This window comes from Pongo abelii, chromosome 12 (genome assembly GCF_028885655.2).
Source record: "Pongo abelii isolate AG06213 chromosome 12, NHGRI_mPonAbe1-v2.0_pri, whole genome shotgun sequence".
NCBI classification, from domain to species: Eukaryota; Metazoa; Chordata; class Mammalia; order Primates; family Hominidae; genus Pongo; species Pongo abelii.
In genome coordinates this window covers 95,816,862-95,836,448 of record NC_071997.2, presented here as the reverse complement: position 1 = coordinate 95,836,448, position 19,587 = coordinate 95,816,862, and the positions used below count along the sequence as shown (strand labels likewise).

Sequence of the window (19,587 nt, the reverse complement as noted above, 5' to 3'; positions counted from 1 at the left end):
AGAACTCTTTTTCATGTAAGTCCAATAATTATTTGGCTATTGGTTGAAAACATCACACAGACATACACCAACCAAAGATTCATTATCTCCACTCACTAAAAACATTGATGGTTAATTTTAAGCAATCCTTTCAAAGAAAAATAAAATTAATTCTAAGCCTTTCAGTCTGATTTGTGACATCTTAATACAACTTAAATGACAAAGCCTGAGAAAAGCACCAACATAGATTTTTTTTTAATTGCATCCAACCATCATTTCAGATGTCATAAAGATTTGCTTCAGTTAAAATGGCAGCAATGACAAAGAGGTAGATATGAGAGATGCCATTTAAATATTTTAAGACTATTCTTAGGTGGAATTTTAACTAGTTCAGGTATTTAACCTAAAAATATTTACTAGTTGAATCTTTACCACATAAGAACTTCATGACATGCTGTTTTGTAAGAGGGAAATATATGAAGTATTAAAAAGTGAGCCTTTAAAAAATTACATTTACTTAGCCAACATTGAGATCCCATAATTTTGGTGAACAAATAATTTCTCCTTCTACCTGAACTTTACTATAATTAAAGAATAGCTATTGTTTTCTCTACTGAAATTTCTAGGAATTCACATTCAAAATTCTTGGAAAGTATATATGGTGCTCAGAAGAGCACAAAGCGCATGAAATGTCCCCTGAAGTCCTAGAAGTTGAGCAGATACATTAAAAAGACATTGATGGTCACAAATCAGGACCTTCACAGATTGGTAAACACACACACACGCATGCATGCACACACACACACACACTAACTCTCTCTCTCTCTCTGTGCCCCCCCTCCCACCCCCTCCCCAAACTCAATCTTCATCCTCACTGTAAGGCTGCATTTTTTTTTTTAAAGGCACCTCTCATTTTCTAGCTATTGCCTTCTTGATGATATTTGTTTTTGTTAAAAAGCCTGAATGTTCAATGGAAATAGTTCAGTACTGAGAATAAAATATTTTTCAATTCACATTTGAATAGCCAGGTTTTCTTACATTCAGATTTTAATACACTAGAATGACAGTCTTTAAAACAAGCATGCTAGCCTATAATGAATATTGTATATACAGTAATTTAAACACTTAGAACTATATATTATACTGCAAAAGCAAACAGCACAACACTCATCATACTCATCATTATCTGCTGTGTATACTACCTCCAAAAATGAAAATACAAAACAGTAAAATGCACCTATGGTTTATATATATATAATATATATATATAGTTTATATATTATATATATTCTTACAATATATATAATATATATTTATAAAATATACATACATTTTAGACATTTTCAAATAAATCCTCATCATTATCTCCAAAAGAAATTTATAGCAAGAATACTGAAGGAATGAAAGTCAGATTAAAAAAAAATTTCTCACAAAGTTCATCAGTGATGCAGCTCAATTCCCCCCCTTTTAGTCATAACTAAAATGATTATAAAAGCGAAATACTTTGCATAACTAAGTATTTGTTTAATGGCAAAAGTTGTTAAACTTGTTGAATAGAAAAATACTGAAGGTCATTATATCACTTTTGTTAAATAATCTGTCTATGGTTTGAGTAGCAAATGAGCTCCATATGACAGGTGAGTTTTGAGAAGGGTGCTGCAAGCTCCCAGAGATGTATCCATAGCATATGAAAATAAGGCAGGGATCTAAATCTCCTGCTAATTTTCATACTATTCCAATACATTTCAAACAAAATATTTACAAATGAAGCCCTACGAAAGCATTTCAATGGCTGTTTAAACATTGAATTTGTTCATTCTGTGAATTTTCATTGAATGTTCAACAGGCTAGGGGAAAAGTCAGACACATGTATATGCTACTCTGGTTGGAAGACAGCTTTGGCTCATTTCTAGGCTGAGATCATGCAGTGGTGGTAGAGAAGACTCTCTCTGTAGTCTCCAATGCCACAGCACTGGCTTTCTAAGGAACTTTCAACAGTTCCATTTGCACTACAGTCTATGTATCCCATGGTTATTTTCCACTCACTGACAGAAAAATTTCAACCATGAAGCATAAAATGAACAGGGGAAGAATGTCTTGGTTTTTAGAATTTCAGTGACATTAGTAAAGCAGTAACTGAAGATCTTAGAAGGTAATTAAAACAATAACTGGTAGAACAATAGCTTTGTGGTCATCCATCATAAATACACCAAGTAATACCATCTCCCTTCCTTCCTTCCTTCCTGGAAGGAATTTTCCAGTATCCTTCTACAAATGTTAGGTTAGAAACATTCTTTCTTCACTGTGAAGAACCAAAAGAAATTTACTGAACACAATATGGAATTCTGTATCTGCATGGAAATATTAAGTATTCACCTGATACACTCACGTTTAGGTCAATTCATTTAATTACACAAAGCAGTCTCTTGAGCCTGCTTGTTAACCAAAGCACAAAGATGAAATGAAAAGGTAGCTGTATTACTACAGCATATCTGTATGAAAATCAGGCAAATTTAGCACAGGTCTTTAGCTTTAAAGAAAATTTGCCTGTATAATGCAGAATTCTAGAGGCAAACAAGCAGAAATTTTACAGAAATATTGTCAATCATTAGCCACATCACCACCAGAATACTTTTTCAAGGAGTAGATGTACATATCATGAGAAGCATCATTGTTATGACGATGGAAAATGTGGGGAATGGAATATGTAGAAATTGTTTTAATTGGTTAAAATATTTATAGATTTAATATTTTTAAAATCTAAGAGCCTATTTATATATTTTTTGGTGGCAAGTTGGACGTTAATAATTTATTTCCAATTTCTAGATTGGTCTCTGTCATTTGGGACAAAGAAGAGTAAGAGAGACATAAACTGCTATAGAAATAAGGTCTGTATGACAGGGGACTAGGTCTAGATAGTGGGGTCCTCAGAATCCCAAAAGCTGACCCCAGGTAGGTGGGTCACAGGTAAGTTGGGCTGGGGAAGCCTGGTCTTTTAAGGTGTGGATTTCCCCAGAAACAATACTGATACACTGCCCATTAAAACATGTATATCTCAATTAAACAATGGGGGAGGAATAGGGAGAGAGAAAGACAGAACTTTTTAGCCAATATTTGGCATTAAACTATTTCATCCAGGTTTCCAGGAGATTCTTACAGGGATTAATAGAGGACTTCTAGGGTACAAAATATTTGTTTTCATTAGTGCTTCTGCAAAAGCAGCTGCGTGAAGTTAACCATACTCTTTGGACTCTTAATAATTATGAACTGTTCTTGGTAGATGTCAGATAACTTGAACGTGACAAAGAAGAAAGAGCACAGATCATCTGAAGCATGATTAGGTGGGTGTTGATAAATGATTATTAGCAAATAAATTCTATCTTTTCAGTCACTGAAAAGTAAGATTTCATTGGTATGAAATAATCCCTCTGGTACTATAAGTGTCATATGAATAAAGTGAACTTTAAAATAGAAATTATTAAAGAGATATGCCCTGTTTACCCTTAAAAATAAACAGAATTTCAAACCTGAATAAGTTAAATCTGTTAGTAAAAGCAGAGTCAATCAACTATTCTTCACAATGGTGAGTGCCTGATAGCTAAACTTTAGAATGATACCAAATCTATTTTCAAAACTGTAATACAATATAGAAATCTGCTTGCAAACTATTTGTTTAGCATTTCTGAATAATAATATATTTAACATATTATTGCATTTTTCTCCCCCTAACAGGTAAAATGCTTTGCCAGGTGCTTTATGTGAACAGCTGAAAGGAGAGCCAAATTAAACTCAGTTTAACACTGCCTGGTCATTATACACAAAGGGGTTAATATGGCAGATATGATAAAGATTACTATTTTGACTACTTAAGGTGTTTAACAAGATTTCTCAGGGAAGAACTTGGTCTAAGTTTCCCATTTTCTTCTATTCAGTCCCAGCTATCAAGCTTTTAAATTATCCATTGTAGCATGCCCTACTTACTCAACAGGGACAAGCTAAACTTGTATTCGCTCAGGCCTGCCTAGCGAATTAGAATCACCTCAGAAATAAAGGCGCCTATTGGGGGGAAATTTGAAACAGACCTCAGGCTCACAGATTCAGCTGAGCTTGCAGCAACCTGAACAAACCTTAATTTTAGAAAACAGTATATGAATTGCAAAACTATACTTCAACAAATGTTCTCTGTACTCTTTCAGCAGAACAAAAGGGCAGGACGAGATGATTCTTGCCCTTGTCTTCTGTATCTCTTTTGTGCAGTTGATTACTTATAAACAGCTAGAAGGTGAAGATGATGCATTGCGTCATACAAAGACTTTAGCCAGTGCGTCAGCTCCAGCACTGGCTATATAGCATTTGGATGGGTGGAAAGCTACATCATGAATCGATTCTTCAAACTTTTTTCGATGAGCTGTGAATTCTTGGATACACGTCTTACTTTCTAGATTCCATAAACGTATTGAACAGTCATGACCTATACCCAAAAAAAAATTAAAAGGAAAAATTACATTAACATGAAAATGGTAAGGACAAATAAATAATCCATAGTTGAGGTACTTACTGCCAGACATCAAGTAAAGGCCATTAGGATCAACTGCTAAACTTGTAACAGCTTCTAGGTGGGCTACCATCGAGTGGATCAGTTTGCCTTTGGAAAAAGAGATTGTTACTCCTTATTAATGCCCTTCCTCATCTTCAATATATGCCAGCTACCATGTCATGCTGGTTTCTCCAGTCATCCCTCTCTGTGTGCTTACTGTATAATAGCTTTTTCCATCAACTAAAACAAAATGTCTCCCTCTTGCCTCTAGTCATGGCAATGATATGGAAAACCAAAAAAGTTCAAATTTTAGATTACACTTTTGTCTTTTAAGCCACAATATGGAAGTCAGTAATTTCTACACACACCCCTTAAGCCACGTTTGTTAATTAGAATGTAGACATTATTAATCACCGACTTTGCATTCTTTAGCTACTGGCAAATTATGAGTTGTGGAAACACAGAATTCAAATTCACCAAGAGAAAACAATGAGGCAAGGAAAAAGGGACAGAAAGAAAACATGGCCACAATTTTGGTGGATACAACATATAGAAAAAAATTTTAAATATTAAATGATTCATCACCAGCAGCTAAACAAAGTCAGCAAAAGTCACCATATTAACAAGGCAGATACTTAGGTAAATATGGCAGCTAATATAGGGTGCTTTCCTCCCAGCACAACGCTTCCTAAATTTCCTTTATACTGGTGAAATGTAATAAAATAAAACTTGGGCAAATCTCCAAGCACAATTCAAATCAATGACGACAAACTAGTCAGTTTTATAACACAGAAAAGATTAGTCCATGGAAAAACGAATACAATGACCTGGAGGTTTTCCATCTGCAACACTAAAAAAGGCTATTTGATAACGGAATAATTGAATATTGAACAATGCTATTCAATAATTGAACAATTTTAAACAAAATATAATGACCATGCGCATCTATTTCCAATGTTTCTACTTTTCCCCAATATATAATACTACAACAGATCATAGCAACAGATCATTTTTATTGGTATTTGAGTGAACTTTTCCTGGTGTCCCTAGTGATAACCTTGGCTCTAAAGCCTACATATAGCATCTGCTCACTATTAAATAAACCAAAATGATTCTGTATTGTATAATAAAGACTAGTCTTAGCAGATTTGGATAGAGTGAAGAGAAACTGAGATGGGAGAGTATTTGGGTTTCAGTGCCTATTCCCTGACTACGAAACCACCAACAGACACCAAAATTAGCCTACCTGTGGTAGGGATTTTTTTTTTTTTTTTTGCTTTAATAAAAATCAATTCTTAATAAATTCTTACCTGTATTGTTATCATAGAATTTGATGTGCCTGTCTTCATGAGCAGTGATGCTGATCGGAAGAGTAGGATGACTGATGACTCTATTTATTTGGCAGGAAGAGTTGGCTGCTAAAAAGAAAAAATTAAAAAGCAACACAATTTAGTCAAAAATATTTTTCACACAAAGGAGAACTGAATTATCTACCTAAGAGACTGAAAAAGTAGGCCGGCCGCAGTGGCTCACGCCTGTAATCCCAGCACGTTGGGAGGCCAAGGCGGGTGGATTACGAGGTCAGGAGATCGAGACCATCTTGGCCAACATGGGGAAACCCTGTCTCTATTAAAAATACAAAAATTAGCCAAGTGTGGTGGTGCGTGCCTGTAGTCCCAGCTACTCAGGAGGCTGAGGCAGGAAAATCACTTGAACCCAGGAGGCGGAAGTTGCAGTGAGCCAAGATCGTGCCACTGCATTCCAGCCTAGGTGTCAGAGCAAGACTTCATTTCAAAAAAAGAAAAAGAAAAAGTAATAATGTGACTTTCATTATTTGTCTTCAGTTCATTTATTCTGTGATTGTTTTCAAAATTTCAATGTTAGGAAAGAGAATTGCCTGATAAATCTGGAAATATTTATAAATTATAATTTCCTGCTATATGTGGGTGCCATCTAAGGCTTAGTCTAGAGCCACTAACACTGTTCATTCTACAATGTTCTGTGAGATTTTGCTACTTTAAGTAAGTTCTATCATCACTTACATGGAGATAATTCTCAAATTTAAATCTCAGCTCTTTTTGCATACAAAGTTCTGTATCACATCATTATCATCTAAAGATATATACGACAAAAAGGGCTTCTTAATCCTTAAATCCGTTTATCACTCTTCCTCATCATAATAGAAATGGTCATCATTTAACAGAACCAGGTTTGGAATCCTAAAAGTCAGCATCCTAACTGTATTTTTTGTGTTAGTAAGTTCAAAAGAAACTTCAATTATATACACAATGAGACACGCAAGCACATATCATTAAGCCTATATTACAGTGAACACATCAAGCTTCAGAAAAAGTTGTGACTCCTCCACAATCAGGTGACAAAATCAGTACCTATTCTAACTTCTGACTCTCTCCTAACCTGATGGTTCATGCAGATCACACAACTGTCAAAATTGGTTCCTAAATGATCACACATTCTTCCTGAAAGGCTTTTATTAAAAAGAAATCAGTAATTTAAACCTCAGTGATTTCTGCTAAGCTTTTTTTAAGAGTGAAGAAAAATTGACATAAAGAAAACATTAATTGAAGGTATGTCAAAGTTTTAAAAATTAAATTATGGTCCAGGGAGAAGAAGGGATGTCCTTGTAAAATATATTACTGGAACAACTCTCAAAATTTGAATATAAATAGTAACTCAGATAATAGTATTGTGTCAATGTTAAGTTTCCTGATTTTGATCATTGTAATACACCACATCAGAGAATGTCCTTGTTCTTAGAATTACACGCTAAAGGATCTAGGGGAATAGGAGCATGATGTCTCTCATATGGTTCAGAATTAAAAATTATACACATATATAGAGTGAAAAAGCAAATGTGACAAAATGTTTAAAACTGCTAAATATGTGTGAAGGGTAGCCAGGAGTTCTCACACCAGTTTTGTGCCTTTTCTGCAAGTTTAAAATTATTTCAAAATAAAGAGTTTAAAAATTTTTTTGAACCCTAGAATAGGTATTACAAGTTTATATTCACATAATAGAAAATACAGCTAAAAATAGTCTAATCTTACAGGATTTTCATGTGGCTCCTAGAAATATAACATCTTAAAAACTGAAGACAGTCTTTTCCCAATGCTAGTGGCAGGTAATTACCCAGCCTGTTATTTAAATATAAAATGTGGCTGGGCATGGTGGCTCACGCCTGTAATCGCAGCACTTTAGGAGGCCGAGGCAGGTGGATCACTTGAGGTCAGGAGTTTGAGACCGGCCTGGCCAACATGGTGAAACTCTGTCTCTATGAAAAATACAAAATGAACCAGATATGGTGGCACATGCCAGTGGTCCCAGCTACTCGGGAGGCTGAGGCAGGAGAATCGCTTGAGCCCAGGAGGTGGAGGTTGCAGTGAGCTGAGATCGCACCACTGCACTCCAGCCTGGGCAAGACAGCGAGACTCCATCTCAAAAAAAATAAATATAAAACAAAAATTCTCTTGACCATGTGGAATAAGTTCTTAGTTACACCTGGTTTAGATCCTAAACAAAGAGATGTTTATTTATAAAATTCAGACTATGCATTATTTCCTCCACAGATAATACTCCATTGAGCAATACCCATTGTAAAGTCCAGCAAGAGAAAAACAGTAACAACAAAAAAAGAAATACTTTAAGTGAAGTATCCCATATATTCTGAGAGAGACGTTTTAGAGAATAGCCTCAATTGCTTTGAGAGCTAGAAAATAAACATGATTGAAATCAAATCATGGAAACAGGCAAAAGAAAGTTCTTATTTGGTAATACTTTTAAGGAAGCTTCTCCACTTGTTGATAAATCAGGGAAGTAGGCAGAATGCAAAGAACACTACTCATACCTGGCTTGTGACGTATCTGCTTCAACTACCTTTGACTTTAACACAGTCAAATCGCCATTGACATCAATGAGAAGAAGGGTAATTTATTCCTATTCTAACAAACATCCTTCATCACTTTAAACTCTATACAAAACTCACTTTCTCCTTGAAGCTTGTTGGTCCTTTCATTTAAAAAAAAAAATATGCTAAATTCCAAAACAGAACAACACAATCAATTATAAATAACAAGAGGTAGTTCACAGTAAAACATAATAAGAGACTAATTTAAGTTTGCTTTACACAACTTTAAAAGTAAAAAACATTATTTAGAAAATGTCAGGACATATTGCAACTCAAAATAATGATCATTTATTCCAGTAATGTTGCCTTTGTTAAAAACATTCTTGGAAGTTTTCTCAAAATGTTTCCAGTGTCAGGTAAAAAGTCTATTAATTTAGGGTCACATCTCTTGGGGGAAAATGTGGACTCACTCGCCTAGTTCTCTTTATCCATCTTATCTACCAGACTTGACATCTTATTAACCTGCAGTCATTAAAAAGCACTATTTCCACTCAGGATGTTCACAAATTGGCCATATAATCTCTGAAGGTAATTACAAAAATGTTCTCATCCTTTCTAATTTCATATTAGTTTTTTATTTTGCTACTGTAGCTTTGGGTCATATATTTAAACATGATTTTAAGTTTATTGAGAGTCTAAAACCTGTAATTTCTTGCTGAAAAAAATTCTCCTTTTCCAATTCTATCATCTGAGTTTTTATTTTCCTGTCTCTCTCGTTTACATCCAAGTAGCTCAAAGTTCTATTCATGCTTACTTCCCCAAACAAGTCTCAGTATATCAGAAGAAAACAATGAACAGGTCAGGAAGGGAAAATGATGAAAACCACAATGGAATAAACTTTTTGAGAGAGAGAGAGAGACAGAGAGTGAGAACACCACAAGAACATATGTACACATATGCATGTACATGTTCACACATGCATGTGCACACACACAACATATCATCACTTTTAAAGCTAGTTCTCAGATTAAAACAACAGTATATGTATGTGGTATTCTTCATCAACTGCAACCTAAACTGTGATTGTCTGGATTATGGCTAACGACAGAAAGCAATGGTTAAGAAAGCCAAAAACCAAAAAAGAGTCTGTAATATCTTCTTCATAACCTGAAAAAGCATTTATTTCCTGACTTCCTGCATTCAATAAGAAGCTTCAGTTTGGAATTCTGAGTGCCACAACATGATCTGTATTGAGCTGTACCAAATCATACTATTAATATAAAATTAAGTTGATTTAAAATATGAAATTACGAGAAATGAAAAACAGAATTTCCTATTCAGAATAAATATGGCTTTCTTCAAATAGAATTGAAAATTTATCATTTAGTATAAAATAAAACTTGACCCATAATAGCTCAAATGCTATTTGAAACAGTATAGTTATAAATGTACATAAACTTAACCCAAATTCTTAAAAGGTAATAATTACAACCTTCTAAGTAACTGTGTTCTGAGATTTAAGAGACAGAAAGCTTTATAACGACAAATATTTTTCACAGCTGACTCTAGTAGTCGTAATTTTGATTAAGTTAAAAAAATAAACACAGACTATTTAAAATTGGTATGCATACTTGTATCTACATTGGATTCTAAAGTGAGAATGCGTTGTTGTGTTTCCATGTTAAAGATGCTTGTATATCCCTTGCTGAATGATGCTACCATATGGCTTGGGTCACTGCTCACTAGATCCACAGAGGCAGGGATTCCCAATTCTGAAAGAGAAGATATTGAAATACAATGGCAATTAAACCATCTACTTGACAATGTGCTTAAAATATAGCAAAACAAATAATGGCATGGTTTCCTTAAGAAGTAAACAAGGCTTACCATTAGAATAAGAATTAGCTCATAACTATTCATTGGAGATTATTTCTTTGTAACTTTTAGCCCTAGTCTATTTATTTCCCTTACCTGCTTAGCAGATCTTCTACCTGTTACTCAACTGATATATTCATGGAATGCAAGCCTTTATTCAGAAAGCAAATGGAAAACATGTATGAATTACACATTTTGCTGCTTCCGCCCAACCTCAAGCTTAGAGTGACACAGTGGTAATTCTTCATTTTAAAAAACCCATCTCTTATTAGGAATGTTAGCTCATCAAAAACAGAAATTAAAAAGTAAAATTTTAAATTATTATTTATTGTTAGAGTCATGCAAATACCATATGAAGACAACTCATCAAAGCCTGGAAAGAAGTTATAATAGCTCAAGAATAAAGAAGGTATTTTTGCTTACCATCTAGAATACATGAAAACTTAGAGCTTATTTATAAACATAAAAATAGAAGGAAACATATAAAGTGAATATAATAATCTGATTTTTTTCATTTGGCTCAAAATCTAACTACAGCAAGCTAACAGTTCAAAAATGTGTATATTGCAGAAGAAGATACACAAATAACCAATAAGCAAACAAAAGAAATGCTCATCAAAATTAGCCATCAAAGAAATGCAAATAAACTATGATGAAATACTACTACACATCCACCAGAATGGCTAAAGTTAAATAGACTGACAATACCGTATGTTTGTAAGGATGCAGAGCAACTGGAATGCTCATACACTGCTGTCAAAGGTGTAAAATGGTACAACCACAAAATTTTTTTGAAAAATTTTTAGTGATTTCACATAAAGTAAAATAAACATCCACCTGAAAGTCCAGCAATTCTGTCTCTACACACCTATAATGAAAATATATGAATGTTCATAGCAGCCTTGTTCAAAATAGCAAAAAACTAGAGACAACCCAAATATCCATCAAGATATAAATGAATAGACAAATTATGGCTTAATGAAATACTATCAAATAAAAATGAAAGAAATAATTGATATAACACAAATGAATTTCAAAAACATTATAATGAAGAATAAAAACAAGATACAAAGAACACATACTGTACTATTCCATTTACATGATGTTTGAGTAGATAAAACTAATCTATGATGAAAGAAATCACAACAGTGGGTACCTCTGGTTGGGAATAAGGAGAGGAGGGGATTGACTTGGAAAGACACGAAGGAACCTTGGGGAGATAAAGGAAATGTTCTATCTTTCATATGGTTTGGATCTGTGTCCCCACTCAAGTCTCATGTCAAACGTAATCTCCAATGTTGGAGATATGGCCTGGCGGGAGGTGATTGGATCATAGGGCGGATTTTCCCCTTTAGTGCTATTCTCGTGATAGAGTTCTCACAAGATTTGGTTGTTTAAAAGTATGTCCCACCCCCTTCTTCCTCCTGCTCTGGCCATGTAAAACATGCCTCCTGTCCCTTTGCCTTCCGCCATGATTGTAAATTGCTTGAGGCCTCCCCAGAAGCCAAACAAAAGCTGCTATGCTTCCTGTACAGAACCGTCAGCCAATTAAACCTTTTTTTTTTTTTTAAACAAATTACCCAGTCTCAGGTATTTCTTTATAGTGGTACCAGAATGGGCAAATATAGTCTTTTTTTTTTTTTTCTTAAAAGAAAATGTAGAGACAGGGCCTCGCTATGTTGCCCAGCTGGTCCCAAATTCCTGGCCTCTCGTGATCCTCCTGCCTCAGCCTCCCAAAGTGCTAGGATTACAGGTGTGAGCCACCACACCTGGACTCTATGTCTTGATTGATGTATGAGTTACATGGGTGTACTCATCTATCAGACTCACTGAAATGTATCCTTAATATCTGTTTTTCACTACATATAAATTATATCTTAATGTTTTAAAATCTAAAATCTGTGTGTTCTTTCACCAAAAACTATGCTTTTAAAAATTATAAGCTGGGTGCAGTGGCTCATGCCTGTAATCCCAGCACTTAGGGAGGCTGAGGCAGGCGAATCACTTGAGGTCAGGAGTTCCAGACCAGCCTGGCCAACATAGCAAAACCCTGTCTCTACTAAAAAAACTACAAAAATTAGTTGAGCATGGTGGTGTATGCTGGAGGCTGAGGCAGGAGAACCGCCTGAACCTGCGAGATGGAGGTTGCAGTGAGCCGAGATTGCGCCACGGCACTCCAGCCTGGGCAACAGAGTGATACTCCGTCTCAAAAAAACAAAAACAAAAACAAAAACAAAAACAAAACAAAATTATATATAGGTTGGAAATTCAAACAAATACACTTTCGTTGCTTCAAAAACTTTCAAATTAAATTTAAAGAGTTCAGAGAATCATTTATCTGCTTGCTTGTTTTCAGAATAAACTGTTTTATAGAGGATTCAGCAAAATAATTTTTTAAAGTATGTACCTTTAGTATCATTAAATACACTTAGTGCTGGAGCAACCTCAGTTGTATTCCATAAACGCAGAGTGCCATCTGCTGAACAGGACAACAAACGCTGATGTGCTGCACTATAAGCCAAACCCCAGACTGCATCCGTGTGGCCTAGCAGAGGGCCTCGTAAAACAGAAGGATCTATACAAAACAGTAAAAATGCAAAATCAGGAGGAAAAAAAAAATCACAAAGGTACTTAGATTTCAGAGAAGTAAAATATATAAACAATAGCACCTGATAACAGTATAAAATATGACTCTTGGTTTCTATTATTCTTCTGATAGGCTACAGTAAATCAAAACAGGCTTGGAAATATACAAATGTAAAGTTTAAAAATTTTAAATTAAAATTTAAAAGCACGTATTTTTCCCCTTAAAAAAACTGAGTATTTCCTCCCCCTTCCTTTTGTCCTTCCATTTGTCTAAATATTTTTAAAGCATGTTAATACAAGATCATTTGAATTTAGTTCATCTTTGGAGAAACCACAACTCATACTCCCTGAGGAAGTGAACAGAGAGGTCCTCTCCCTCTCTGAAGTCCCTTAGCACTTTGGCTATACTTCCTTCTGTCCACTTATCTTACTATATGATGGATGGCAGTTTTTCCTGAAAATATGGCATTCATAATGGACAGGAAGTGACATCTACAGGAATCCCCAAATTCTCAAACAGCAATAACTGAGATGTGGTGATAGTGTATGCAGGGGAAGAGGGAGGGAAGTGGGGAGGTTAAGCACACTCTCATGATAAAAGTCAAATTGGAAACTTTATTAATCTTCACAATGATTCTATGAAGTGGTACTTTGAAGATGACTCACAAATGTTAAATCTGGAAATGTCAATGGTATTATGTCTTATATCCTCTGTCACACATACCACAAAATATTGAAGACACACTGTGTGTCAGGCACTATGCTCAATGATGGAGCCAAATATATGATTAAGACCCAATTCTATCCCAGTCCTCAACAAACAATGTTGAAAGTACAATAATTGTGACAGACATCAGTTAGCACAGAGAGTAACTGGAATGAGTGAAAACTTGGAGAGTGAAACCTAGAATTTACAGATGTTAGCCAGCTGAAGAAGAGGAGGAGAACATGCTTGACAAGGAGGCAGCACCTACAAAACCACATGAAAAAAGAAACAGCATGATATGCAAGGAAATGTATAAGCAATTCAGTATTACTGGAGTGTGGACTTTGAAATACGAAGTAGATGGGATGAGGGCATCTAGTTTATGGTGTGATTTCTACTACGTATTAAGGAACTTGGAAATTATCCTGAAAGCAACAAGGAATCTGTCTCCAGGGGCAGCAGGATCAAGTATGTATTTAATAAGGTAAGCTTGGTAGTAGTACAGAAGACAGATTGGATAGAACCAAGACAAAGGCAAGGGATTGTTTCAGCAGACAAAAAGAGTGACAAAGACCTAAGGCCAGGGGAAGCAGTGAGAGGGCTAGAGCAGAAAAAGTAAATTCAAGAAATATTTAGGGAGTCAATACCAAAAAACTAGGTAATTAGTAAGTGGGGACAGTGTGACAGAACACTGAATCTGAAGTAATTCTTAGGTTTCTAGTTTGGGTGATTCTCATAGTGCCACCAACTAAAAAAGAATATACAAGAGAAGAAACACAGAAAATGCTAGGATTTACAGACAATGAAACAGTCATCCTGAAATTCTTGTAGTCAATCTGAAGCTTAAAGATGTATGAGTCAACTATATGTAAAAGCACAGATGTAGATTCAGTCTCTCAAGGAATGTTTGTACACTGCAAAAAGTTAGGGTCTGGGTCTTTATAAATGTCAATATTTAAGGCAAGAAACATAAAAGCAGTTTATGAAGGACAGGGAACAGAAATTGTCACAAAGGGTCAAAAAGCCAATAGAATGGACAGATTTCAAAAAGGATGGAGTTGTTAACAATCTCAGACACAGCCAATACATCCAGTAAAATAAAAGACTGTAAAATATTCTTGGATCAGGCAATTAGTTACTGACAATCTTGTTATATGTAAGTGTTGTGGCCGGAAGCCAGAATGTAGATGGATGAAGCACAGAGAAAAAACATGAAATTAGTAACTGGTAATTGTGTTTTCTAGACAATACCATCAAAGAAACAGATGATGAGGAAAAGAGAGGGACTAAACAGAAGGCAGAGATGGAAACAAGGTCAAGAAAAGGCTTCTCCTTGACCAGAATGGAAGATAACCGAATTTACTTATTTGCTGAGGGGATGGAAAGGGAGCAAGGAGAGTAAGGCTTAACTAAGATGCAAGAGAACAAGAGCAGAAGAGCAAGAGATTAGAATGCAGTCGCAAAGAGACAGAGAGAGATTCGAGTACAGTCACAAAAGAAACTAAAATGAATAAAGTCAAAATGGGATGGACTGGCCTAGGACAGAATGAGGGACAGTTGATCCTCTGGCAGAGAGGTAAAGGAAGTAAGGAAAGACATGAAACAGATAACTTACAAGAGAATTAGGGGAGAGTGGGGTTACCTTTCACAAAATATTAATGCTCATTAAATAAATGCTGGGAAAAAATTTTGTTTATTGAATTTCTTATCCTCACTCTGGTTTGGTGGTAAAATTAATCTAAAATGATGATGAAATTAAAATGCTTTTATGACAAATGTGATACTTCAAACTACTCTAGAACTTAACAGAAAACCAAAATACCCAATTCCTAAATAGTTTTTACAAATGAATCTATGGTCATATCCATTGATAGATTATAATATGATTTATGATGTATGGTACTGTTCCCAAAACTAATGGGCACTTCTTAACTTTTGAGGCCTTTTACATATTTTGGTGTCATGGACTTTAAAAATTATTAGCTTCTACAGCCCTCCAATAATTGACCAAGGGGATGGCACCAACATTCATTTTCCTTAAAAGTTGTTTGACAAGAATAGTGATGAAATATTATTACAGATTAGTAATAATGTATCAAGAACTCTACAGATGCCTAAAATAAGAAAACAACTGTCAATCAAGCCTGTATTTCTAATCAATAAGACTTTAGAGAAGTGGGAACTGTATTTTCAAGAATTTTTTTTCTTTTCTTCTTTTAGCATTGTATATCAAGTTAATTCCTAAATACAGAAGTCCTTTTTAACAAAATAAAGATGTGGTTCTCTTTACTTATTTATTTTCAAAAATCTCTTTATCTCTTCCTTTTATATTCTATGAAAAAATGTGTTTAAAAAACCAATTTTATTCCTTCAGATCTTTGGGAAATCACCTACCATAAGAATCATAGGGGTCGATGTTGGGATTAGTGGTATTCCAGCCCTGGATCAGTCCATCAGTACCACCACTGTAACACTGCTCACCATTGCTGCTCATTACCACACAAAGCACTGGACCTCTGGGAGATTAAAAAAAATAAATCAACTGCTATTCTCAAAAACCAACCTGATAATATGACTTGTTAAAAATAAGAATGTTTAATTATCCAAATGGCTTTCTATTTTTCTGCTTTTTATAAAAAATGAAAACACAGGTACTATCAAAGCACTGTTCATTTTTCTTCCTCTGGTTTAAGAGGTTGGTAAATTATGGTCTGCAGGTCAAATCCAACCACTGGTCTGTTTCTGTACAGTCCTCAAGCTAAAAATGGTCTTTACATTTTTAAAGGGTTATAAAACAAAACAAAACAAAAAAACAAGAATATGCAACAGAAATTATATGACTAGCAAATCCTAAAATATTTCAAAAAGCCTAACAGCCTAAGTCAGATATTTATTATGTGACTCTTTTTATAAAAAGTATGCCAATCTCTGTGCTAAATCAAGAGAAAAGGCACATTTCTTAAACAGAAACAGAAAAAAAAAATGCAATGTATCATCGCACGCGCGCACGCGCGCGCGCACACACACACACACACACACACACACACACACACACACACACACACACACACACTCTCACAAAACTTTTTAACTTTTAGTTTCAAGGTTACATGTGCAGGTTGGTACTATAGACAAATTGCATGCCTTGGCGGTTTGCTGTACATATTATTCCCTCACTCAGGAAAAAAGCATAGTACACAATGGGTAGTTTTTCAATCCTCACCCTCTTCCCATCCTCCACAGTCAAGTTGGCCCTAGTGTCTATTGTTCCCTTCTTGTGTCCATGTATACTCAATGTTTAGTTCTCACTTATAAGTGAGAACATGCAGTATTTGGTTTTCCGTTCCTGCATTAGTTTGCTTAAGCTGATGGTCTTCAGTTCCACGATTTTCCTGCAAAGGACAGCATCTCATTTTTTTATGGGCGCATAGTATTCCACGGTGTATATGTACCACATTTTCTTTATCCAGTTTACCGCTGATGGGCATTTAGGGTGATTCCATGTCTTTGCTACTATGTGCTATGATTAACACACATGCATGTGTCTTTATAGCAGAATGATTTATATTCCTTTGGGTATATACCTAATAATGCTAGGTTGACTGGTAGTTCAAACTTCTTTGAGAAATCACCAAACTGCTTTCCACAGTGGCTGAACTAATTTACACTCCTACCAGCAGCATTTAAGTGTTCTCTTTTCTCCACAGCCTTGCCAGCATCTGTTATCTTTTGACCTTTTAATAACAGCCATTCTAACTGGTGTGACATGGCATCTCATTGCGGTCTTGATTTGCATTTCTGTAATAATAAGTGTTGTTGAGCATTTTTTCCTGTCTGTTGGCCACATGTATGTCTTCTTCTGGAAACTATCTGTTCATGTTCTTTGCCCACTTTTTAATGGGGTTATTTGCTTGTTAATTTTTGATTTGCATTTCTGTAATAAGTGATGATGAGCATTTTTTCATGTCTGTTGGCCACATGTATGTCTTCTTTTGGAAACTATCTGTTCACATCCTTTGCCCACTTTTTAATGGGGTTGTTCTTATTTTTTTTTGAGACGGAGTCTTGCTCTGTCACCCAGGCTGGAGTGCAGTGGCACAATCTTGGCTCACTGCAAGCTCCGCCTCCCGGGTTCACGCCGTTCTCCTGCCTCAGCCTCTCCGAGTAGCTGGGACTACAGGCGCCCGCCACCACGCCCGGCTAATTTTTTGTATTTTTAGTAGAGACGGGGTTTCACCATGGTCTCGATCTCCTGACCTCATGCTCTGCCCGCCTCGGCCTCCCAAAGTGCTGGGATTACAAGTGTGAGCCACCGCGCCTGGCCTGTTTTTAGCCTGTTAATTTGTTTACGTTCCTTATAGATTCTGGATATTGGTCCTTTGTCAGATTCATAGTTTGCAAATATTTTCTCTCATTCTGTGGGTTGTCTGTTTACTCTGTTGATAGTTTCTAATGTGTGCAGAAGCTCTTCAGTTAAATTAGGTCCCATTTGTCTTTTTTTTTTTTTGTCATTGTTGCAATTGCTTTTGGTGTCTTCATCATGAAATCTTTGCCAGGGCCTATGTCTAGAATGGTATTTCCCCAGGTTTTCTTCAACTTTTTTTAGTTTTAGGTTTTGCATTTAAGTCTTTAATCCATCTGAATTGATTTTTATATATGGTATAAGGAAGGGGTCCAGTTTTCAATCTTCTGCATATGGCTAGCCATTTATCCCAACATCATTTATTGAATAGGGAGTCCTTTCCCCATTGCTTTTGTCAACTTTGTTGAAGATTAGACAGTTGTAAGTGTGCAGCTTCATTTCTGGGCTCTCTATTCTGTTTCATTGGTCTATGATTCTGTTTTTGTACCAGTACCATGCTTTTTTGGTTACTATAGCCCTGTAGTATAGTTTGAAGTCAGGTAATGTGATGTCTCCAGGTTTGTTCTTTTTGCTTAGGATTGCCTTGGCTCTTTGGGTTTCCATATGAATTTTAAACATCTTTTCTAATTCTGTGAGAATGTCATTGATAGTTTGATAGGAATAGCATTGAATTTGTAAATTGCTTTGGGCAGTATGGCCATTTTAACAATAGATTCTTTCTATCTATGAGCATGGAATGTTCTTCCATTTCTTTGTGTCATCTCTGATTTCTTTGAGCAGTGTTTTGTAATTCTCATTGTAGACATCTTGCACCTCCATGGTTAGCTATATTCCTAGTTATTTTATCTTTTTTGTGGCTACTGTAAATGAGACTGCATTCTTGATTTGGTACTCAGCTTGGGCATTATTGGTGTATAGAAATGGTACTGATTTTCATACATTGATTTTATATCCAGAAATTTGCTGAAGTTGTTTTATCAGATCTGGGAGCTTTTGGGCAGAGACTATAGCATTTTTTAGGTATAAAATTATACTGTCTGCAAACAAAGACAGTTTGACTGCCTTTCTTCCTATTTGAATGCCTTTTCTTTTTCTTGCCCGACTGCTCTGGCTAGGACTTCCAGTACTATATTGAATAGGAGTGGTGAGAGTAGGCATCCTTGTCTTGTTCCAGTTCTCAAGAGAAATGCTTCCAGATTTTGCAGTTCACTGTGATGTTGGCTGTGAGCTTGTCATAGATGGCTCTTAATATTTTGGGGTATGTTCGTTCCTTCAATGCCTAGTTTGTTCAGGTTTTTCAAATGAAGTGATGCTGAATTTTATCGAAAGCCTTTTCTGCATCTATTGAGATGATCATGTGATTTTTGTTTTCAGTTCTGTTCATGTGATGAACCACATTTATTGATTTGTGTATACTGAACTAACCTTGCAACCCAGGGATAAAGCCTGCTTGATTGTGGTGGATTAGCTTTTTGATGTGCTGTTGGATTTGCTCTGCTAGTATTTGGTTGAAGATTTTTGCATCTATGTTCATCAAGGATATTGGCCTGAAGTTTTCCTTTCTGTTGTATCTCTGCCAGGTTTTGGTATCAGGATGATGCTGGCCTCATAGAATGAGTAGGGAAAAGTCTCTCTTCCTCTTTTTTTTTTTTTTTTTTGAGATGGAGTTTCATCAC

General features: G+C 35.5%; 1 protein-coding gene across 3 annotated transcripts in view; it reads right to left on the bottom strand.

The window, feature by feature from the left end:
• Positions 1-1,008: 1,008 nt before the first annotated feature.
• Positions 1,009-19,587, bottom strand: part of STRN (striatin) — a 120,871-nt gene continuing 102,292 nt past the window's right edge. For all 3 annotated transcript variants that reach the window (XM_002812138.6, XM_024242555.3, XM_054548228.2), the window contains 6 exons: positions 15,943-16,064; positions 12,664-12,831; positions 10,013-10,153; positions 5,827-5,934; positions 4,538-4,624; positions 1,009-4,450 (listed from right to left, as the gene is read on the bottom strand). In XM_002812138.6, the coding sequence (XP_002812184.3) occupies positions 4,281-4,450; positions 4,538-4,624; positions 5,827-5,934; positions 10,013-10,153; positions 12,664-12,831; positions 15,943-16,064 (796 nt within the window). In that variant the 3' untranslated portion in view covers positions 1,009-4,280. The remainder of the gene's footprint in view (positions 4,451-4,537; positions 4,625-5,826; positions 5,935-10,012; positions 10,154-12,663; positions 12,832-15,942; positions 16,065-19,587) is intronic.